At 51.4% G+C, this 21,977-nt stretch overlaps 3 protein-coding genes and 5 non-coding genes across 11 annotated transcripts in view; 6 read left to right on the top strand and 2 right to left on the bottom strand.

Moving 5' to 3' along the window:
* The window catches only part of KIF2C (kinesin family member 2C), a 32,221-nt gene extending 30,444 nt beyond the window's left edge, over positions 1–1,777 (top strand). For all 4 annotated transcript variants that reach the window (XM_070404894.1, XM_070404893.1, XM_070404895.1 and 1 more), the window contains 2 exons: positions 978–1,101; positions 1,227–1,777. In XM_070404894.1, the coding sequence (XP_070260995.1) occupies positions 978–1,101; positions 1,227–1,309 (207 nt within the window). In that variant the 3' untranslated portion in view covers positions 1,310–1,777. The remainder of the gene's footprint in view (positions 1–977; positions 1,102–1,226) is intronic.
* A 5,609-nt stretch (positions 1,778–7,386) lies between these two features.
* RPS8 (ribosomal protein S8) lies at positions 7,387–10,206 on the top strand. Its single transcript, XM_070404892.1, has 6 exons — positions 7,387–7,484; positions 7,884–7,990; positions 8,397–8,496; positions 8,844–9,019; positions 9,271–9,400; positions 10,050–10,206. The coding sequence occupies exons 1-6, from the start codon at positions 7,481–7,483 to the stop codon at positions 10,157–10,159; spliced, it is 627 nt and encodes a 208-aa protein (XP_070260993.1). The 5' UTR covers positions 7,387–7,480; the 3' UTR covers positions 10,160–10,206.
* On the top strand, positions 7,730–7,807 carry LOC139004646 (small nucleolar RNA SNORD55/SNORD39). Its single transcript, XR_011470498.1, has one exon. It is a non-coding gene; the product is annotated as a small nucleolar RNA SNORD55/SNORD39 (small nucleolar RNA).
* Positions 8,218–8,320, top strand: LOC139004658 (small nucleolar RNA SNORD46). The gene has a single exon (XR_011470508.1). It is a non-coding gene; the product is annotated as a small nucleolar RNA SNORD46 (small nucleolar RNA).
* Positions 9,099–9,167, top strand: LOC139004657 (small nucleolar RNA SNORD38). Its single transcript, XR_011470507.1, has one exon. It is a non-coding gene; the product is annotated as a small nucleolar RNA SNORD38 (small nucleolar RNA).
* On the top strand, positions 9,867–9,935 carry LOC139004654 (small nucleolar RNA SNORD38). Its single transcript, XR_011470505.1, has one exon. It is a non-coding gene; the product is annotated as a small nucleolar RNA SNORD38 (small nucleolar RNA).
* A 3,360-nt stretch (positions 10,207–13,566) lies between the features above and the next one.
* Positions 13,567–13,626, bottom strand: LOC139004632 (U7 small nuclear RNA). Its single transcript, XR_011470487.1, has one exon. It is a non-coding gene; the product is annotated as a U7 small nuclear RNA (small nuclear RNA).
* Positions 13,627–15,303: 1,677 nt separating this feature from the next.
* BEST4 (bestrophin 4) lies at positions 15,304–18,546 on the bottom strand. The gene is made up of 9 exons (XM_070403262.1): positions 18,395–18,546; positions 18,214–18,308; positions 17,418–17,651; positions 17,161–17,315; positions 16,627–16,704; positions 16,148–16,336; positions 15,956–16,036; positions 15,729–15,883; positions 15,304–15,586 (listed from the first exon to the last, which is right to left on the bottom strand). Exons 1-9 carry the CDS (start codon positions 18,544–18,546, stop codon positions 15,304–15,306), a joined length of 1,422 nt encoding a protein of 473 aa, XP_070259363.1.
* Between the last annotated feature and the right edge of the window lie 3,431 nt (positions 18,547–21,977).

Genomic DNA, 21,977 nt, shown 5'->3' with positions numbered 1-21,977 from the left:
GGCAGCCAATCAATGATTCTCATCACTGATGTTTCTATCTCTATCTCTCTCTTCCTCTCTGAAATCAAAAATATATTTTAAAAAAAGAAAGCACTCAGCAGTGCCCAGCATGTGGTCAGTGTTTAGTAAGTGACAGGTACTAGCACTGCCATGATGCCTACTGTAGAAGAGCAGGTGGAGGAGAGAGGCCCGAAAGTGCACCGTAACAGGGGTCCCTTGGTGCAGAGCAGGAAGGAAGAGCTTGAGGCCCTTGGAACGGAAGAGGGAACATGAAAGATCATTGCTTAGGCATGGCCTCCCTCCCTCGAGTACTCGGGTACAAATGTTTAAAAGGACATGGTACTTTCATGAAGAATGAGAAGTTTGCTCTGGTCAGAGCAAAAGGTGTGAGCTGATGATGAAGGGAAATTAAGCTGTGGATAGGTCAGCAAGGACTTGATGCTAAAGGGCCTTATAGTTCAGACCAGACGCCTAGATTTCGTTAGGAGGGCAGTGTATGCCTCTGAAGGGAGTTTCACAGAGTGGTGCCAAGGTCATATCAGAGCTTTGGGTACATCACTGTACCCACCGTGTGAAGCCTGGTTTGCGAACATGGGGGGAGTGAGTAGAGGCACTTAGGAGTTGAGAGCCATTAGGAGATTGTTGGAAAGAGATGTTGGTGCCTAGACTGAGTGTGGCAATGGCCATGAGATTCAAGAACCATTAAAGGGTGGACTTGGTAGGATTTGGGGACAAGCAGGGTGAAAGTAAAGTTGTTCAGATTTCTGGCTTGAGCATCAAGACAAATAACATTCATTTGGTATAAGGGACAGGGGCAAGTTTGGGACATGGAAGAGGAATATTTGAGTCTGGGGACTTCTGCAGGAGGGTCAGGAGGCAGGGTGTGGGCCATCTGGAGGAATGGCCATCTGCACTGCAGTTAGGTATGATTTGCTAAATTGGTTTGGACCGGCAAGGTGCTCCCTGTGTCATTGCAGCAAGTGCCAAGCTGGCTTGAGCTCTCCGAGATGACCGAGCAGCCCGACTACGACCTGGAGACCTTTGTGAACAAGACAGAGTCTGCCCTGGCCCAGCAAGCCAAGCACTTCTCAGCCCTGCAAGGTGGGTGCAGCTGGATGGGGAGCTGCAGGGTGGGGTCTTTGCAGGTGATGGCAGCTCTGCCCTGAGGGAGTGGGGCCTCTGAGACACCCTCTAACCCTTAGTGTACCACCTCTCCTTCCTTCCAGATGACATCAAGGCCTTACGCTTGGCCATGCAGATGGAAGAACAGGCCAGCAAACAAATAAGCAGCAAGAAACGGCCCCAGTGACGACTGCAAATAAAGGATTTTGGTGTCACACCCAGCCTTTTCACCACCCCACTTCTCCCCAGTGAACTGTGGGCACCTGGTTCTGAGCTCAGACAGGCTTTGGTAAATGCCAAGTATTGGGGCATCAGAGCCAGGGCAGCTGGGGAGATCAGAGTGACATGGGACGCTACTTTCCTTCCTCCATTGTAGTCCTGAAGGGAGCAAGGATGGGAAGAGGGAACTTTTAAGTATCCCGTGTGGCCCTTATTTCCAAGAGGGGAAGGCTCGTTGGCATAGAGCTTTCTCTTGGTCAGCATTCTGCCTACATGGACTGGCTGCTGGCGGCTGTGACCTGCCATCCTTGGTCTGGGCACTAAAGTGTCTTATACTTTTAAACCTCTTCGTTCCTTGCTTTGCTGTTTTAAGGTCTAAGAGGATCCCTGTTGTTTTTTGTTTTGTGGTTACACATTGTGTCTAACAATAAAGAAAGAGGAAAAAAATCAGCCTGTTGTGTGGCACGTGTGAAAGGCCTGGAGTGTGTCTGAACCTTCTGGGACTAAGGACACTACTGCAACTCTGGGCAGTGCTGATTCTGTCCTCTACCTGGGAGACCAAATCCACACCTGCAGATGACCTGGTTCATATGTTGATACTCAACCACTGAGCCACACTGGTTGGGCCCCAATACATTTTTGAATAGAAGTGGCCAGGGTGGATGGACATCCTTGTTTTATTTCTGATCATTAAGGATAATATAAGCTGTGGAGTTTTGTAGATGGCCTTTATCAGGTGGAGAAAGTCACTTCTGTTTCTAGTTTGTAGAGTATTTTTATCATGAAAGTGTATTAAGTTTTGTCGATTTTTTTCTGTGTTTTCCCCTTTATTCCATCAATATAGTATATTAATTTATTTTCAAATGTGAAACCAACCTTGCAAATCTGGGATAAATCCCACTTGCTTATGGTATATAGTGTTTTTTCCTTTTTTAAGAATGTTTTTTATTGAGTTTTAGAGAAAGAGAGAAAAAGAGAGAGAGAAACATTGATCAGCTGCCTCCTGTACACACCCGACTGGGAACTGAATCTACAGCCTGGGCATGTGCCCTGAACAGTAATCAAACCAGCAACCTTTCAGTGCATGGGATGGATGATGCTCAACCAACTGAGCCACACAGGCCAAGGCATGATGTATAGCTTTTTTGTTGTTAATCCTCACCCAAGGATATTTTTTCCCATTGATTTTTAGAGCGTGAAAGAGAGGGAGGGAGGAAGAGAGAGAGAAACATCAGTGTAAGAGAGTCACATAGATTGGTTGCCTCCTGCATCAGTCTTGACTAGGGTCAGGGGTTGAATCTGCAACCCAGGAATCGAACTCATGAACCTTAGGTTCCTGGGCCAGTGCTCTTACCATTTAGAGACATGGGCCACAATGGTACATAGCTTTTAATTCCTGTTTGTGCAGAGCTTCAGGGTCAGCCATATCTCACTGATATCAGGGTCTTTTCAGGTCTTATCTGGCTTGGCATACACTCAGCCCTGCATATGCGCATGGCCTTCTAACTTCCCAGGAATATGTAAGTTTTTCAAATCCCTTCATTGCACTGTTTTTCCTTGTAAGTGGGTTTTGGGGTTTGTGGGGTTTTTGGTCAGCCTCTTATTAGCCCCAACTAGTAATGCTGCCTCAGGCATCTGTGTTGCTCATGTTTGGCACCCACAAAATGATAGGAGTAGAACTAGAGAAAGGATCAGTGAGTCAGGATTTAAAATCTTCCAGGCATAAGTTGGTAAGAACCAGCATTTATGGATAACTGCAGTAAAGAGGGGTTGTGAATGTTATAGTCTTATAGCATAAAGTTCAAAGTTTGTGGTTTTTAGAGAAAATAGAGTAAGGATGGCCTAAAATTGGCAAAGACCATGGAGCACACCTCTCTCCCAGCTAGAGAACCAGAGTGTAGTCATCTTCCACTTGAGAAAGGTTGACCAGAAAAAGTCTTCTGAGATAATCAGGTTTCTGTTAGGAAGCAGAGGAAACATTCAGAAGGCAAAATTTAGAGGAGAGGTTGAAGACAAAGAGGATTTTTTCCTGATGAATGACACATGACATACTAGTAAGATTGTAGGAACTGGATGCTGAGAAATCTGAATAAATAGTTATTTACCTGCCTCAGGATTCGAATGTGGGTAATAGCGCCCTAGCCACTTTGGCTCACAGGATAGAGCATAGGCCTGTGGACTGAAGGGTCCCGGGTTTGGTCAAGGGCACATGCCCACATTGCAGGCTCAACCCCCAGAAGGGGGCATGCAGGAGGCAACCAGTCAATGATTTTTTCTCTCATCATTGATCTTTCTCTCTTTCCCTCTCCCTTCCTCTCTGAAATCAATAAAAATATATTTCTAAAAAATAATGGAGTGAAATAAGAAAACCACCTCTTTGGCAACTTAAATGCCATTAGCTTCCTAATCCCAAGATTTACATTCATTACAAATTTAATATGAAATAGAAAATATATTTTAAAAAAGAATGTGGACAATAGTTATTATTTGGGGAGATAACTTTTTAAAATATATTTTTATTGATTTCAGAGAGGAAGGGAAAGGGAGAGAAAGAGAAACATCAATGAGAAAGAATCATTGATCAGCTGCCACCTGCACGCCTCACACTGGGGACCGAACCTGCTACCTGGGCATGTGCCCTGACCTGGAATGGAACCATGACCTCTTGGTTCATTGGTCAGTGCTCAACCACTGAACCACACCAGTCAGGCAGGAGATAATTTTTCAAGGTAACTAATGAAAAAAAGGGCCAAAGCCATAATATGATCACTGATGGTCTCAAAGCAAATGGAGTAGTGTCCAGGAGAGGGTATTAAGGGAAGCAGAAGAGAGGTTCTCTGCAGGATGACATGAAATTACACAGCCCCTATTCCTGGGTCTTCCAGTTCCTGGTAAGAAATTTAGATTTTATTCTACAGGGTCATGGGCAAGGAATGTCACCAACTCTCCAATCCCAGGGCCCTAGACAGTCACACCCACCATGGCGCACACAGCCCACACCCAAAACATTTATCTAGCCTGGGACGTTTCTGGAAGCCTCACCTCAAGGCCATTTTAGGGGTGCTGTAGTCCCCACAAAGGGACTCAGAACAGGAAAATCCACAACATGGGAGCACTGCATTGAAGCTGTTAGATCCTCAAAACCAGGCTTCAGGCCATGACACCCTTTCACCCCAGGGCCCACAGTTTGTCTAAGACACCTCTCCACTGACCATGCAGGGCCAAACTCATTTCATGGTTGACACATACACACCCCACACACACCAAAGGGGGAAAAAATAGATTTTATTCTGAATGTGCTGGAAGCTAGTATGAGATTGAAGATACAGAAGAAAGGGATAACGTTGAGAGAATCCCTTCCAATGAATGAGATAGTATGGAGCCAACTATATAAGGGCCTATAAATCAAGCAGTTTATTCCTTAAAAAAACAAAACTGCCCTCTGCTCTGTGTCCTCTTCAGTCACACCCCTTCAAACTTCTAAAAACAATTATCTACATATATTGTATTTTTTAAATTTCCCCTTGTTTCAAGTTTTTGGAAAAACTAATCAAGTTTTGTCCACTTCATTGCACAGAAATTGCTCTTGCCAATGCCACTCAACAATCCAATAATCACTCTTTAGTCTTCCTTTTAACTGGACATCATAGTAGCATGAGACCATGGCATGACCCTCACCCAGTGCTGTCACTCTAATTGCTCCTTCTGGCTCCCTTGCAAGCCTCTTTTCTCTACCTGGCCTTAAATGTTGCCATTCCTCACGCCTTGAACCTAGGCCCTCTTCTTCTATTTCTTTATACCAGAGGTTGGCACACTACTGTGTACTGATGGGGCCCAAGAGCTTAGTGGTTTTTGTTTGTGTTTGAAAAAAAATTCAAAAGCATAGTATTCATAACAAATGAATCCCAGTATCCATAAAGTTTTATTGGCACACAGCCATGACCATTTGTCTACCTTTGTCTATGGCTGCCTTCACACTACAACAGCAAAGCTGACACAGAAACTATAGCCCACAAAGCCTAAAGTATTTACTTACCTTTTACAAGAAAAGTTTGCCTTATGCTGTCTGCCTAGATTACTATATTCATTCTGGCAGCATTAATTACCATTTATATACCATTGGTTCCCAAAAGAACATCTTCTGTCCAGATCTCTTCCATAAGGATGACCAGACATGAACATTCAGCTGCCTGTTGTCAGGGAGAGGGAGAATTCCCTTTTACTTTTAGTTCTTATGGCTGGACTAGTAACAAGAGTAAAATTGACATAACACTGGATTAACAGAAAAAAATCCATTTACATGTGTACATGGAAGAATCACAATATGATGGTCAGATAATAAAATGAGGCTTTAGTAAATTATCAAACCAGACATCTATTAATATTTTTTAGACAATAAATTTGTGAGAAACTAACAGGACAAAGAAAGTCAGTGCTCATAAGAAATCTAAGCAAGGTCTGGGCTTGAGTAGTAAATTAGTAAAGGCTAATGCTTGCTTCTACAGACTGGTCAGCCCTGAACTACTTAACTATTATCAGTAAGGGGTTTCTCTCCCAGCTGGTGTGGCTCAGTGTCCGCCCATGAACCAGGAGGTCACGGTTGATTCCCAGTCAGGGCAGGTGCCTGGGTTATGGGTTCAATCCCCAGTGGGGGCCAGCAGGAGGCAGCCGATCAATGATTCTCTATCATTGATGTTTCTCTCTCTCTCTCTGAAATCATACTAAAAACTAAATAAGGTGTGTCTTTCACGTGCAGGGAGGACACTTTCACATGGGGGATTTATTTTCTGCATGTAAGGAGACAATGGAAAGTCAGGTGCCCTTCTGTTTCTCAAGTACCTAATTAACCAATATGCCATTATGTGATATTTTGGGGTGGCCTGTCTCAGGCCTCAACACTGCCATTCCCACTTACATGAGTCACCAAGCTCCTACCTACTCCACTTCAACAAAAATAGTACCAATACTCAGACAGTTGGTGAAGTGAATTATTGAAAATCCTTGACACACCTCCCTCTCCCTAAACCCCAACATCCAATTTCTCCCCAAACCCTTCAGAACAAACCCCAAGCTCATCCCTCCTTTCCATCTCTACTGCCTTTCACCCTTTTCCAACGCCCCACATCTCATCCTGGGCCACTGCAAAAACTTCTGAAATGCATCTTCTCAAAGGGCAAGCGGCCAGGCTACTCCCCACGACCCCTCGGCCGTCAACCTCCGCCAAAGCTCACAGCTCGCCGAGCCGCCAGACTCCCTTCCCCGGAGCCCCTCCCCAGCGGCCCCTCCCCAGCGGCCCCTCCCCAGCCCCCTCCCCAACCCCCTCCCCAATCCGCTCCCCAGCGACCCCTCCCCAGCGGCCCCTCCCCAGCCCCCTCCCGAACCCCCTCCCCAATCCGCTCCCCTGCGCCCCTCCCCAATCCCCTCCCCGGCGCCCCTTCCCAGCCCCCTCCCCAGCGGCCCCTCCCCAGCCCCCTCCCGAACCCCCTCCCCAATCCGCTCCCCTGCGCCCCTCCCCAATCCCCTCCCCGGCGCCCCTTCCCAGCCCCCTCCCCAGCGGCCCCTCCCCAGCCCCCTCCCGAACCCCCTCCCCAATCCGCTCCCCTGCGCCCCTCCCCAATCCCCTCCCCGGCGCCCCTTCCCAGCCCCCTCCCCAGCGGCCCCTCCCCAGCCCCCTCCCGAACCCCCTCCCCAATCCGCTCCCCTGCGCCCCTCCCCAATCCCCTCCCCAGCGCCCTTCCCCAGCCCCCTCCCCAGCCCCCTCCCCAATCCGCTCCCCAATCCACTCCCCAGCGCCCCTCCCCGGAGCCCCTCCCCAGCGGCCCCTCCCCAATCCCCTCCCCAATCCGCTCCCCAGCCTCCTCCCCAAAAACGCAAAGAATCACGGTCCGGTTTGTAAAACGTAGCCCCAGGCCCTCCATAATCCCCTCCCCAGCCCCCTCCCCAGGGCTTCAGAGCCCAGGTTCCCCTTTTAGGAGGAAGGTCTCGGGCGGTCGCAGACACGTGGTAACTGCGGGGTACGTAGGACGCGGTCGCAAAACCGTCGTAACTGCCGGCTACTTTCTACGTTTTAGGGCGGGACTACGTTTTACAAACCGGACCGTGATTCTTTGCGTTTTCTCTTTCGTACCGGCGCCGAGCCATGGGTGAGTGTTGCTTGTGTTAAGGGCTGCGGTAGAGGAGCGCGTTCAATCCGGCGCCATCCTGCCTCGCAGCCAAGCTAGGAGGGTGGGCGCGCTGACCCTCGGCGACGGCCAGCCATGAGGAAGTTTGTGCTCCGGTCTGTGCCGCCGAGGCCAGCGCTGGGGTCCGTGCCCGAGCCCGAGCCCGAGCCGGGGCTGCCAGCGGCACCAACATGGCTGCCGCGGGAGAGGGTGCAGGCTGGGCGGCGCGCGCATGATGACAGCCTAGGATTGCTGTGAAACGCCGATCTCGGTGGGGAAGCCAACCTTGGAGAGCTGAGCGCGCCGCCCGCCCTGCGCGGGGTCTGGAGCTTCCAGGGCTCCCCGCGACCCAGGGGTTCAAGCTTCCGCACCCCCAAACAGGTATCTCTCGGGACAACTGGCACAAGCGCCGCAAGACCGGGGGCAAGAGGAAGCCCTACCACAAGAAGCGGAAATATGAGCTGGGACGCCCTGCCGCCAACACTAAGGTTTGTGCGGGGCCTCGCCGCCGGGCGGTCGGGCCTGCACGTGGCTGTTGCACCGCGGGGTGGGCTCTGTGACGTTTGGGCCGAGTGGCCCCGTCATCGCTCCCTGTTGGGTAAATGCTAAAGAGGTTGCACGGGACCTGCTGTGTGTGCGGGTCAAAGGGCTCCGCACGTGCTGGGTAGAAACCCGGTGTTTGTCGAGTGGACTCGGTGTGTTTTTTTCCTGGAGGTGACTGAGTGATGAAAACAGGATCCTTAGGCCTGGCCTGGCCGTCTTGGCCACTGTGAGCCACTGGCCGATGCTGGGACTCGTCATAGTTACACTGACCGTTCCTCCGCCCGGCCGGCCCCCTGCCCCTCCGTCCCGCTGTCCTTCCTGACCCCGTGCCCGTCTCCCCGTGTTCCCCAGATTGGACCCCGCCGCATACACACCGTCCGCGTGCGCGGCGGCAACAAGAAGTACCGGGCCCTGAGGCTGGACGTGGGCAACTTCTCCTGGGGCTCGGAGTGTGAGTGGGGCCCGGCGGGCGTGGGTGGGGACTCGCACCAGCCTTCCTTCTGAGACCGCGGTTCTAAGAGCTTCCGTAGGTGCCTTTAGCAGCAGGTCCAGGGCCTCCACCCAGGACTGAAGTTTCTCCTGCAAAGACCCTAAGGCGGTGGTAAGGAGAGCTTTCTCTCCAGCCTGTGCTCAGTGCTGTGGGCTCAGGGAGGGGCTGAATCTAGAGACTGTGATGGGCTTCGGGAAGGGGAGCTGGTGCCCTGCTGCTGCTCGGGCCCTGTTAAGGCTGGGATTGGGGGGCCAGGCCAGTTGGCCTTTGGTTGGCTCTGCTTGATTCTGAATTTCTCCTGCGAGCAGGTTGTACGCGCAAAACGAGGATTATTGATGTTGTCTACAATGCATCCAACAACGAGCTGGTCCGCACCAAGACCCTAGTGAAGAACTGCATCGTGCTGGTTGACAGCACACCGTACCGACAGTGGTACGAGTCCCACTACGCACTGCCCCTGGGCCGCAAGAAGGGGGCCAAGCTGGTGCGTGTTTGGGGGGTCAACCTCCCTGTAGGCGGGGGGGGGGGGCCGGGGGGGGGGCCGGCCTGATTGATTCCAGCCTTCTTGTGATGAAATTCCGTCCAGTTCTGCTACTGAATGGAAAGAGAAGAAAGCCTTTAGTGCTGAGGAAGGCAGAAGTTGGGGTGTGCGGGGTTCAAGGGTACTGTGACAATCCTTCCTCGTGTTAGAATTTGGGGACCCCCAGCTAACCCATCTTTGTCTCCTTTACTCAGACTCCTGAAGAGGAAGAGATTTTGAACAAAAAACGGTCGAAGAAAATTCAGAAGAAATACGATGAGAGGAAAAAGAATGCCAAAATCAGCAGCCTTCTCGAGGAGCAGTTCCAGCAGGGCAAGCTGCTTGGTGAGATGGCTGTTGCATTGGGTGGTGGGTCACAAGCGATGGTGTGCCCTCTGCGTTTTACCCTTGCCCCGGTCCTTTTGACTGCCAGCCATGTAGTCTAGAGCAGGGGTCCTCAAACTTTTTAAACAGGGGGCCAGTTCACTGTCCCTCAGACCGTTGGAGAGCTGGACTATAGTTTTAAAAAAAACTATGAACTAATTCCTATGCACATTGCACATATCTTATTTTGAAGTAAAAAAACAAAATGGGAACAAATACAATATTTGTATTTGCATGTGGCCCCCGGGGCCGTAGTTTGAGGACCCCTGGTCTAGAGGGTTCACCAGGACAGTTTAATAACAGCAGCATACAAATCACCACTTGGTCAACCCATCAGTGGGAAGCTAAAATCGGAAATGGTGGGCAGGGGTCCATAGGCCTGAGTGAGCAGTATTCTGAGAAGTGAGTGCCCAGGCTAAGGGGACTGTCTCAGTGATGAAAACTTTGTCCAGTTCTGCTACTGACTTTAAGTGGTGATAAAGTACATCTGAGGAGACAACAGGTTTCGTGCCTGCCCCCCAATGCCTGAACCAGTGTATGCTTTTAAGGGCACATAGTTACGGGTAGACGGTATTGCTCTCTTGCTAAGGACCACATACTCTCTCGGCAGCATGCATCGCTTCAAGACCAGGCCAGTGCGGCCGAGCAGATGGCTATGTGCTCGAGGGCAAGGAGCTGGAGTTCTATCTGAGGAAAATCAAGGCCCGGAAAGGCAAATAAGTCCTCTTCCTTCTGTCTTAGCCCGTGTAATAAAGGTGTTTATCCTAGGTTCTGTGTCCACATCTGAATATTTGATCAGCACGATATTAGAGTACTCTGGGGGGGCCCTGGGCAACGTCGATCAGTGGTTAGAGACTCAACCTGCGCACTGATTACTTGTCAAGGGCACCTACCTGTGTTGCAGGTTCAGTCCCCTGCCTGGGTCAGGGAACATGCAGAAGGCAGCCAATCAAAAATGTGTCTCTCTCACACTGATGTTCCCCTCTATCCTCCTCCCTCCCTTTTGTTCTAAAAATCAATGGAAAAAATGTTCTTGGGCGAGGATTTAAAAACGTGTAGCAGGGGGAAAGTGACATGTGGCTTGCTGGCCAAGCAAAGACTGTATAAGGGAGGTATTACAGCACCAAGGCCCCCATAGTATTGATGTGTTGACCATGATAGTAACGTGAAGCAATATTGCTTCTAAAGTTGGCTCCTTTAGAGATCCTGTACTCCTTGAACCTTGAGTTTAACATGTTAAGCACCCAGCCTATTTTGTCTTCCGGATGGAAAGTACAGTGGGGCCTTGATTTACGAGTTCAATTTGTTCTGTGACGGAGCTGGTAACTTAAATTACTCGTTTGTGAACGAATGAGACACATGATGCTGGGCTGATGTTGTGGCATTCACTGTGACGTTCGCTGCGCCAACTAGTGGTGGGGTATCTGAAGCTGGCTCGTAACCCGAATTTTAGCTCGCAACTCAAAGCAAAAATCATCCGAGAGACGACTCGTATCTCGAAGTCAGGACACTCGTAAGTCAAGGCCCCACTGTATAGTGTCAGTCACTGGTGACTGACTGGGCCCTTAACGTCTTAGTGGTCTAAAAAAATTTCTGGCCCTGATCAGTTTGGCTCAGTGGATAGTGCGTCGGCCTGGGGACTGATTGGTCCCAGGTTCGATTCTGGTCAGGGGCATGTGCCTTGGTTGCGGGCGCATCCCCAGTGGGGGTGTGCAGGAGGCAGCTGATGGATGTTTCTCTCTCATCGATGTTTCTGACTCTCTGTCCCTCTCCCTTCCTCTCTGTAAAAGATAAATAAAATATATTTTAAAAAATTTTTTTCTGCATTGTTGAGAGCAGGTTCTATTTTTCTCTTAAGCCCTAACCCCTCCCCCTAAAAAGTACATTAGGTTGCCAGTGATGTTTTAGTTCAGAGCGAGAAACTGAGAATCATTGATTGGCTGTTTCCTGCATGCCCCTACTGGGGATCGAGCCCGTAACTTGGGCATGTGCCCTTGACCAGAATCGAACTGGTTACCCTTCAGTCTGCAAACTGATGCTCTTATCTACAGAGCCAAACCAGGTAGGGCTATCACCAGCATTTAAATGCAGCTTGTGTTTATCTTTCTGACTTTAGCTAACACAGACCTACTTACACCTGCACTTTGATGTCAGCAGGTTCATCTAATATCGAATCTTGCTTTAGCCTGTTAATGTCACCTTGACCATTCTGGTCACTTTTTTGTATCTTACTCGTTCTCAATGCTGCTTCTGCTGTCCCCAGTGCAACCCCAGCAATCAGATTATTTTAAAACATTGGGGTTTTTACCAAAATCGCTTCCCATCTCAAAATCCTTACTACTGTGGAACTCAGTGTGACTGGTCCCTTTTCTATAGTGCCTGCCATCTGGCTTTAATTTATGAACAGTTAAGATATCCACATGACTTTCTCCAGGTCTTTGCACTGTCTAGTGAGTTCTCTGATCACAATTTTTAAAAATAAGTTTTTATTGATTTTTAGGGAGAGAGGGATAGAGACAAACATCGATGAGAGCCCCAGCTAGTTTAACTCAGTGGATAGAGCATTGGTCAGCCCTGCAGACCAAAGGGTTCTGGATTCGATTCAGGTCAAGGGCACAAACCTTGGTTTCCGGCACCTCCCTGGCCCTCAGACCATTGTCGGGGGCTGTGCGGGAAGCAGCCAATCTCTCACATCAATAGTTCTGTTTCCCTCTCTTTTCTACTCTCTGTAAAAATCAATGGAAAATATCCTCTGGTGAGGATTAAAAAGAAACATCAAGCTCCAGCCAGTTTCCATCAACTTTAAATTGGATCAGTGGATAGAGCATTGGCCTGCGGGACTTAGTCCCGGATTCGTTGGGGTCAAGGGCACACGCCCTGGTTGCGGACTCAATCCCCAATACGGGGCGTGCAGGAGGCAGCCAATCAGTGATTCACCATTGATGTTTCCCTTCCTCTTTGAAATCAATAAAGAAATATATATATATATATATATTTTTAAATATATTTCTTTACTGATTTCAAAGAGGAAGGAAGAATGAGAGAGAGAGAAACATCAATGATGAGAGAGAATCATTGATTGCTGCCTCCTGCACACCCCACACTGGGGATGGAGCCCTCAACCCAGGCATGTGCCCTTGGCCGGAATCGAACTTCAGTCTGCAGGCTGATGCTCTCCACTGAGCCAAGCCGGCTAGGGAAATAAAAATATATTTTAAAAAAATAATAAAAGAAGCATGTATTTCTCCATTAATAAAACATCGCTGAGAGAGAATCATTGATTGGCTGCCTCCTGCACACACCCCACTGGGTATTGAGCTCGATACCTGGGCATGTGCCCTGAAAGGGAATTGAACCAGCAACTTGGTTCCTGGGCTGATGCTCAACCGTTGAGCCACCCGGGTTAGGCTGATCACAATTTGAAATTGCAGTCCCCTCCACACTGCTCTGCCCGTTTTTCTCATCCCTTTACCTGGCATAAAATTTTTTTATTTGCTTTTTTTGTCCTCAAAAATACAACTCAAGGAGCAGGGATATTTGTTTCCTGCTGTGTCTCCAGTATCTGGGAAAGTGCATGGCCATGCGCCACATACTCAAATATGTGCTAAGTTAATGAGTTCCTGAAGTCTGATCCAATTTATTTAAAGTTGATGGAAAGTGCAAATACATACTTTATGAGCCAAATGAGTCCAAAATCCAAGTGATTCATCAACTTGGCTAACTTGCAGACTTACGTGAACAGTCAATTGGGAAAGAGGAGCCCCCAAAACCAGGACAAAAATAAACCCAAACCTCTAAAACTGGTTCTCAACTTTCTGGCCCTTTAAATACAGTTCCTCATGTGACCCAACCATAAAATTACTAATGTTGCTACTGTTATCGTAATGTAAATATCTGATATGCAGGATGGTCTTAGGCGACCCCTGTGAAAGGGTCGTTCGACCGCCAAAGGGGTCGTGACCCACAGGTTGAGAACCGCTGCTCTAAAATCTTACCATTGGCTCTGGGGAAACCTAGACTCCACCTTACCCAGTGAGAATCTTCTTGCACCAACTTAATAGTTACTGAGAGCGACACTCCACACTTTGCCTTTCCTCTCTTTGGGGAGTGGGGAGGGAGGGAGGGGTGGTGGCTTCTAGTAAAAACCAGAAGACCTACTAGACAAATGCAAAAAGCTATAAGCACTCCTTTGTCTTTTCTAACTTGAGCTCTGCAAGGCATTGATCTTCCTCTCCCTCCATCCCTTCCACCTCATCCGTCAATAGGACCAGTAGGTTCTAAGGAGCCTCCACTGTCTTCACAGATGACCGTTCTTGTCCTGGAGCAAGGCTACCTCACCCTGAAAACCCAGCAAAAACTCACACCTTCCTTAGTGAATGGCTATGGAGAGGTGCTGTTGTCCACATTGTAGATTTGGTCACGCAGCAGGAAAATAGCAAAACCAGCATTCTGATGGAGTCCATAGACGAATGCCACCGGCTGCACTCAGCCTCTGCCTATGTACTCCTGCCTCCCCTCTGAGTTCTGGCATTTGCCTCCTTGGGCATTATGATCAGCTTTGATATTCACTAATTTATTTACTGGAGGCTGATCCTAGAACACAGGGACCTTAGAGAAGCTCAGTTTAGCAATGACTCCAATCTAGTTCTCTTAACCATGAACTGAGTGCTCCCAGCACAGCAGTACCACCATGGGGATAGACAACTTTCATCCCTTAATTAAGAAATTATATATATATATATATATATAAAATATATATTGATTTCAGAGAGGATGGGAGAGGTAGAAACATCAATGATGAGAGAGAATCATTGATCAGCTGCCTCCTGCATGCCCCCCACTGGGGATCGAGCCTGCAACCTGGGCATGTGCCCCTGACCGGAATCAAACCTGGGACCCTTCAGTCCACAAGCTGCATTCTGTCCACTGAGCCAAACCGGCCAGGGCTCATCCCTTAAATTTACCCACTCTCCACATTTGGTTGGTGGGAGTGGAGAAAGGCTGGGCACAAAGTGCAGATGCTGGAAGCGTGGGCTGGGTGGTGTATGTATGTCTGCCTTCACATCTGAGTTTAATCAGCCTCCAGTGCAGGTTCCCAAGCCCTTTATCTCACCGCACAGCATGCCAACTCAATTTTAAATGATTGTAACTACACAAGTGATAAATATATTCTCATTGTAAACAAAAAATTGAACATTACGGATAAAGCAAAAGTGACCAACACATACTTTGATCCATCTTCAGAGTGAGGTTATCAGGATAGGGTATATTCTAAACATCTTATGTATGACTCAAATTGTGATCCTTGAGCTCCATTTCAGATCTAATGAAACGTTGAGTGGTACCTAGGACTTTTTTTTTTTATTGATTTTTTACAGAGAGGAAGGGATAGAGAGTTAGAAACATTGATGAGAGAGAAACATCGATCAGCTGCCTCCTGCACATCTCCCACTGGGGATGTGCCCACAACCAAGGTACATGCCCTTGACCGGAATCAAACCTGGGACCTTTCAGTCCGCAGGCCGACGCTCTATCCACTGAGCCAAACCGGTTTCGGCTCTAGGACTTTTTAATGAGCCCTTCAGTCATGGTGATGCTTCCTCAAGATTGAGAACTGGCCTAGCCCCCCACTGCCGAGGAAATGAACTGCACCGGGGCCGTAGCTGCGCCTCTATGCCTCTCCATGTGTTCTTCCAGCGTCACCTCCCCACAGAGTCCATCCCACCTCCCGTCAAAGTGGACACATTCCCGAGCCTTGGCTCAGGCCCTTCTCTCCATCTTCCTCTTTCAAGGCGGTCCCTAAATGCTCCTGCTCCTAATACACCGGAAGAGGGGGGCGAGAAGGGGGGAGGGGCTGCCTCTGCTCAGGGCTCCTGGGCCTCGTCCTCTGGACCCGCCTTCTCCTCCATGCAGTCCACCTCCTCAATGCAGTCCTCGGGGTCTCCACCCTCCTCGGCCCTGGAGCGCAGCAGATAAGGGGTCCGGGGAGGTCCTCGTGTCCAGCCGAAGTTCCGGAGACTGATGGCAGGGGAGGGTGCTCCTGCACCCAGGAAGCGGCTGAGCAGCGGGGTCTGCGCGGCTGGCACCTGCCGAGCCAATGCAGGGGTCGCCTCCACCTGCAGACTCCGCTCGGGGTCGTCACTCATGCTGCGGGCGAGAGGACCGCATGAGCGAGCTTCAACACAGGCCCACAGGGTGGACTTGCTTTCCAGAAGAGGGTGGGGAGGACTGAGTCATTGGCATCCCAGACGGTGGGGGGGACCTGGGCCCTCCTGCTGGGGCCACTCACCGCAGGTTGAAAGTTGAGCCCAGAAAGGAAGGCTTCAGAGACTCGGCCACCGTGGCCACAGTGTAGGGCGGCTGCACTGAGCCTTCATCCCAGTACAGGTCCTTCTCCGCCGGAGGCAGGTTCTGGTACATGTCATCCACGGAGAGCAGGGACACCTGGGTGGGCAGCAAGTCACAAAGGGCCTCCTTTCCTTCACAGCAGGGCTCTGCCCCCGGACCACCACTCACCTGCAAGTTGCGGTCAATGAGCTGGTTGGTTTCAAAGTCATCATCATCCTCGCCAAAGGGGTTGATGATCTGTTCGGCCACCTGCAGGTTGAAAGACAGTGTTTCTGCTCATTTCTCTGTCCCCAAAGTTGGGATGGGCCCTGGGTTCATGTCTCTACAGAACACGCTGGCATGACCACCCAAAGTGCCCACCTTGAGCCAGCCAGCATAGAAGAAGAACTGCAGCAGAGTGGTGAGAGGCACATACATGTCCAGGTCCCCCAGCGCTGGCCCCGGGTCCTGGCCTGGCTCCAGAGGTTTGGCAGCCCCTGCCTCTGGCTCCACAAACTGGCGGCCAACCAGGGAGAGGGCAAAGAAGGAGTATACTGCTATGGTCACCACCTGGAGAAGGGAAGCCTGGCTGAAGGGACGGGAGAAATGCTGTCCCTGTCCCTACGGGCCTGCGGAGGGGGATGCGTGTGGGGGTCCGACAAGTCATGAAAACATGTAGCAAGGTATGGCAGCACCAGAGAGCACGGGGCCCTCTCAGTGGGTGTCAGGGAGGAGGAGGCCTCAGCCGTTCAATGTCTCACTGGACTGAACTGCCCCAAGGCAGGTTCCCTCTCTAATTCTTCTCAGTGCCTCACACAGCACAGGACAGACCGAGGGACTGGGGGGGCAGAGGCCGTTACTTGGGTGTAGACGAGAGGGATGCTGATCCAGTCGTAGTGAAACAGCATGCTGCACTTGGCTCGGTACTTGTTCAGCTCCTGGTGGGAAGCAGGAGGAGGAGGTCAGTGACGAGGAGTGAAGAATGTGGAGAGAAGAGGGGAGCCCAACACAGACTGGGCCTGGGACAGGTCTGCTCTCAGAGGTGTTCCCAGGCTCGGGTGCCTGTGATGGGAAGCAGTTTAGCAACGTAATTGTAAGCACAGAGCTGGAGCCAGATTGTCTGAGTATGATCCCAGTTTGCCTAATTAGTTGTGTGACTTGGGCAAATTTCTTTTCCACTCTCTGCCTCCGTTTCCACATCTGTGAAAGGGGGTGGTAATAAAGGTACCTACCTCAAGGATTGCGAGGGTTAAATGAGTTAATGTAAGTACAGTGCTTCCAACAATGTGCAGTACCTAGCTGGCACGATGTAAGTGTTAAATACTAAAATTATGATTCCAATTTGCAGAGCTAGGGCAAGGGGGGCACATGGGCCTGGTGCTAGGCTGACTCACTTCCAGGAGCAGGCAGAGAGCAATGTCATCACGGATTCGCCCATCGCTCCGGGCCTGGGCCGCCAGGTTGGTGAACCAGACACAGGGGACCCAGTACTTGTTGAAGTCAGACTTCAGGCTCTCAAACTTTTTCCTTTCTTCCTGAGACATGAAACCTGCAGGGATAAAGTGGGTGGAGCCTAGACTCTGCCTCTAGATGTTGGGACCCTGGAGCTTCCCCTGGGGGTCAGACCTCCCCTCCCAGGAGGCACACGCACCTGCATCCACCACGTGCTCCATGGTGGGGAAGCGCTTAAGCACCCGGGTGCTGACCGAGCGCAGCACTAGCACGGACGCCAGGTTGGCATAGCGGACAAGGGTGCGGCGCAGCAGGCGGCCCTGCTGGTCCCGGCCGTGCACGCTGGCCGAGATGACGCACATCAGCTGGTCTGGCAGCGGGATGCTTGTGTACTGGGCCCACCAGCGGTTCACCACCAAGGTCACGTAGAAACCTGGTTGCCACCAAGGGTAGCAGGGATGGGAGGGAAAGATGACAGGCCTGGGAGTCAGCGTGTCCTGCCCCTCAGCCAGAGCGCCTGGTCCAGGGCAGGTTGAACCAAGGTAGAGGGAAGGACCCATTTGGCTCCGGTGCCCTGCCTCGCTCTCAGGAGGACACCCTCTTCCTCTGGTCTGACCATGCTGGGAGGAAGGAGGGCAGCCCTCCTCAGGCAGAGAAGCGGTGGTTCAAGGCCAGGCGGTTCTCAAGCCCTGCTTCCCATGCGGGTGGGAATGGGGTGTCATCTCTCCCCAGCTCCCCTCCAGTACCCAGAGGTTGGTGATGCCAGCCAGCAGGTAGCTTGGGCCTTGTTTGGAGTGAGGGTCCAGCAAGTGATAGACAGGACCTACCCCCCTGGAAATCCGGGACCCGGCACACAGCTCCCATGCCTCTGAGCCTGCTCTGGTTGGTCTCCAGGCTGGGCTACTGGGGTAAATCTGACCCTCCGAGCTGTCAACCCCACCCAAAGGTCAGGGAAGAGGGTGAGGGTGCCAGGGAGAACTAGAGGATAGCCTTACCCAGGACAAAGGACAAGGGGATGAGGTCTGCGGAGCGGTTGCAGTATCGGGCCACCTGGGCATACACGAGCCTCTGCTCCTGGGTCAGCAGCAGCCTGGGAAGGTCCGGTGCAGGCCCGGGTTAGAGGGAGGCGGGCAGCCTAGTCCCCCACAGACCAGCCCTGAGACCTCACCCTCGCACCGGTAGGTGATGCTGAGCAGAGCGTACAGGACAATGAAGAGTAGGAACTCCTTGTAAAGGAGCTTGTAGATGCTTCCCCTCCAGCGGAGAAGCAGCCCCGAGAAGCCTCCGAAGCGGGCCTCCGCCACTTTGAGGGTGTACGAAACCGTCATGGCGCTGGTGGCCTGGGGAGGAGGTCGCAAGAGCTGCCCCCAGAGCTGTCCCCTTTCCCCAGCAAGCCTTCCCCTTAGCTTGCCTTCTTCTCGTCACCGAGCTCAGTTCCCCAGGCACCCTCCTTCAGCGGTGGTCATACACACCCAGCCTCCACCTCGTGTCAGGTGGGCAAGGTGCGGGGAAGCTGCCAGAGGCAAAGCACAGCTCACCCCCACCCCCCAGAGCTCAGTGGTGCGGGGTCATGCCAGAGTGGGCGGGACAAGGGAGAGCTGAGATCTAGGCTGTCTCATACCTGAGGCTTCCCAGGGCTCCTCTTGCACTTGCAGGCCTAGGAATAGTCAGATCTTGAACCGCTGAAGACAGGAGATGCAACTCCAGTCCTGACCCTCCACTATCCCTTGGGGTCTCGCTCTCCAAGCTGGTCTCCTGAGGCCCAGGGCATTCTCACCCCCACCCCATACCTGCCTACCTGCTCTGGGCAGCAGCCAGTGTTGAGGAAGGAGAACTGGGCCAGCGTTCACCTCACACACACTTAAGTACCTCCTGGGCTCATTAAGTTTGACTGGACTGAGGTTATCATTGATGGATTGAGGCTGTCGCCCGCTTCCTCTGGGCCTGGGAACTGGATATGTCTCCTACCACTGCAGGGCTGGGCTGGCCTTGGAATGGCAGAAGTGCCATCAGCACTGACTCCACAGCTCACACAGATGGCACCATGTCCTTGAAGTCAGGATGATAGGGATTACTGTCCCATGCTGGTCCAGGTGAGAAGACAGATGCATGATAAATTGTTACAATTATAACAGCTGCTGATTCCAGAGCACTGACTAAGTGGCAGGCTCTGTGCCCAAGGCAGAATCACCCTCTGGTGGAATCCTCATTGCAACCCCAGGAGGTAGGAATCATCCCCACCTCACAGACGAGGCTCCAAGAAGTAAATGACTTGCCCAAGATCACACAGCTGGGGTGTGTTGGAGGCAGGATTCCAAGCTGGAGCTGATGGACTTCAAAAGCTGGAATTGGCCCATCTGGGCCTAAACAAGGGCTGGCACCCTGAAGCCAGGGTCCTGTCCCCAGCCACACTGCCAAGCTTCTAGTCCAGGCTGGGGGGAGAGGGCGGGGCCTGGCCTGGCCCTTCCCGGTTCCCCTTCCACGGGGCTGATGAGACCACAATCTGTTCCCTTTGGTTTCTACCTACTGGTCCACTGTGACATCCCAGAACCAGGCAATCCTTCAAAGATGAAGAGACACAACTTTCCCCTGATGCCTCACTAGCCTGTCCCCAAAGCCATGCAATGCCAGGGCCTGGCTTCTAAGCGGCATACCAGTACACAAGGCCCTCTGAGATGCCCCCGTCTCACCTTTACCAGCCTCTACCAGCTCCTTCTCACTGTTCCTTCACCAGCCAGCTCAGAGCACCCTCTGGGAAGCCTGCCACGATCTTCCCCCAGGTTATTCCTCAAAACCCTCTAGGTTTCCTCCCTCCTCTTGCAGCAGGTAACACACTGGTCTGCGGTCTCCCCTCTGGCACATGAGGTCCTTGAGGACAGCACTGGATCTGATTCATCTTGGTAAAGCTGGAGAGGATTTGAACCAGGCAGCTTTTCCTTTCTTTTTTGTTTTTACTTTTTGTCCCTTTTAACATGAAAGACATCTGATCCACCTCCCTCTTTTTCATAAACAATTTCTTGGGTGAGCAAGGTCTAGAAACCTACTCATGGCCTGACTAGGGCCCAGTGAGATGTCAACATGAGGAGAGAACAGGACTGGTGTGTGTGTCCATCTCAGAGGACGAGGTACCAGCTTGGGGCCTCTGGCCATTCTGGCCAGGCAGCCCTTTCCCAAGCTGTGATCTGTGGCTTTCCTGGAGCATTCGGGGCTGCTTACCACTGACAGAGTTTCTTGTACCTGGGAAGCCAGGCTCCACACTGGAGGAGCTCAGTCCCTGTGGTCCTGGGGGCCCCTCTCTGACTGCAGACCTTGAGGGTAACCCCGCTGGTTGCATTGCAGTCCTCCACACCCGCCGCCCCCCCCCCCCCCCCCCCCCGTGGCCCTCACACTTCTGCCTGTTACCAACTCTGGATCGCTGAGCTGCGGATTTCCCACAGAGCCACCAGTCGGGGCACAGGACCTGAAGCCTCACCAGAGGACGGGGCTGGTCCCCAGGCCCCAGCCAACCCCTCCCTCCTGAGTTCGCTTATCTCCCTTCCCAGCTGCTGACAGGTCCCTGGGTTTATGGCCCAGGAGAGGAACCACTCCAGCCGTAAATCACCTGGCCCACCCTTTTTTATCGTCCTCTAGCTCTTGCCTCTCCTCTTGCCTGGCTTCCTCTCTCCTGGCCCTAACCACCAGTGACCCTCTCCCCGCCTCACAGCCCAGAGCTGGATTGACGGCTCGGCAGTTTCCAGCATGTAGTCTGGAGCCAGACTCCACCCGAACTACCTCTGTGCCCGTGGGCAAGCCATTTAACCTCTTTGTGGTTAACTGCCCTGTACATACCTACCTCACAGAGTTGTTACGAGTATCAAATGAATTAATACTTACAAAGTGCTCAGAATAGCAAAACAATTGGTAAGTATGAAATGCCTTCAAAGACCACCTGAGTTGTTTTCTTTTTCTTTTTTTAAATATATTTTTATTGCTTTCAGAGAGGAAGGGAGAGGGAGAGAGAGATAGAAACATCAACGATGAGAGAGAAGCATTGATCAGCTGCCTCCTGCACTCCCCACACGGGATGGAGCCCGCAACTCAGGTATGTGCTCTTGACCGGAATCAAACCGTGACCTCCTGGTTCATAGTTCAATGCTCAACTACCGAGCCACACTGACCTGGCCTGAGGTTTCTTTTAAGCTGAATCCAATAGCCCCTCCTGGGTCCTAGCTTTACTTGGCATCTCTCATTCTTTTTTTTTTTTTTTTAATATCTTTATTGATTTCAGAGAGGAAGGGAGAGGGAGAGTTAGAAACATCAATGATGAGAGAGAATCATTGACTGGCCGCCTCCTGCACGTCCCCCACTGGGGATTGAGCCCACAACCCGGGCATGTGCCTCTGGCAGGAATCGAACCTGGGACCCTTCAGTCCGCAGGCCGACGCTCTATCCACCGAGCCAAACCGGCCAGGGCAGGTATCTCTCATTCTTGCACGATTCCCTTAGCCTCTGTGACCTGACACTTTTAAGAGATTTTTTTTTTTTTTTTTTTAATATGGAACACTTCAGCCCTAGCTGGTTTGGCTCAGTGGATAGAGCGTTGACATGCAGACTGAAGGGTCCCAGGTTCAATTCCGTTCAAGGGCACATGCCCGGGTTGTGGGCTTGATCCCCAGTGGGGCTCGTGCAGGAGGCAGCAGATCAATGATTCTCTCTCATTATTGATGTTTCTATCTCTCCCTCTCTCCTCTTCTCTGAAATCAACAAAAGTATATTTTAA

Source organism: Myotis yumanensis, unplaced genomic scaffold (assembly GCF_028538775.1).
Source record: "Myotis yumanensis isolate MYYU_CA2020_CCGP unplaced genomic scaffold, mMyoYum1.0.hap1 SCAF_2, whole genome shotgun sequence".
Lineage (NCBI taxonomy): Eukaryota > Metazoa > Chordata > Mammalia > Chiroptera > Vespertilionidae > Myotis > Myotis yumanensis.
The sequence above is the reverse complement of the archived record's forward strand: the minus strand, read 5'-3'. Positions and strand labels throughout refer to the sequence as shown.

What these genes read in the sequence shown, in the direction of transcription:
- RPS8 (XM_070404892.1), top strand. An exon ending in GCAAGAAGGGGGCCAAGCTG is followed by an intron (nt 9,020 to 9,270) that starts GTGCGTGTTTGG and finishes TCCTTTACTCAG; the next exon opens with ACTCCTGAAGAGGAAGAGAT. An exon ending in CCAGCAGGGCAAGCTGCTTG is followed by an intron (nt 9,401 to 10,049) that starts GTGAGATGGCTG and finishes CTCTCTCGGCAG; the next exon opens with CATGCATCGCTTCAAGACCA.
- BEST4 (XM_070403262.1), bottom strand. Translation starts at nt 18,546, where the DNA reads ATGACGGTTTCGTACACCCTCAAAGTGGCGGAGGCCCGCTTCGGAGGC. An exon ending in CTCTCTGCCTGCTCCTGGAA is followed by an intron (nt 16,705 to 17,160) that starts GTGAGTCAGCCT and finishes GCTTCCCACCAG; the next exon opens with GAGCTGAACAAGTACCGAGC. An exon ending in TCATTGACCGCAACTTGCAG is followed by an intron (nt 15,884 to 15,955) that starts GTGAGTGGTGGT and finishes CTGCCCACCCAG; the next exon opens with GTGTCCCTGCTCTCCGTGGA.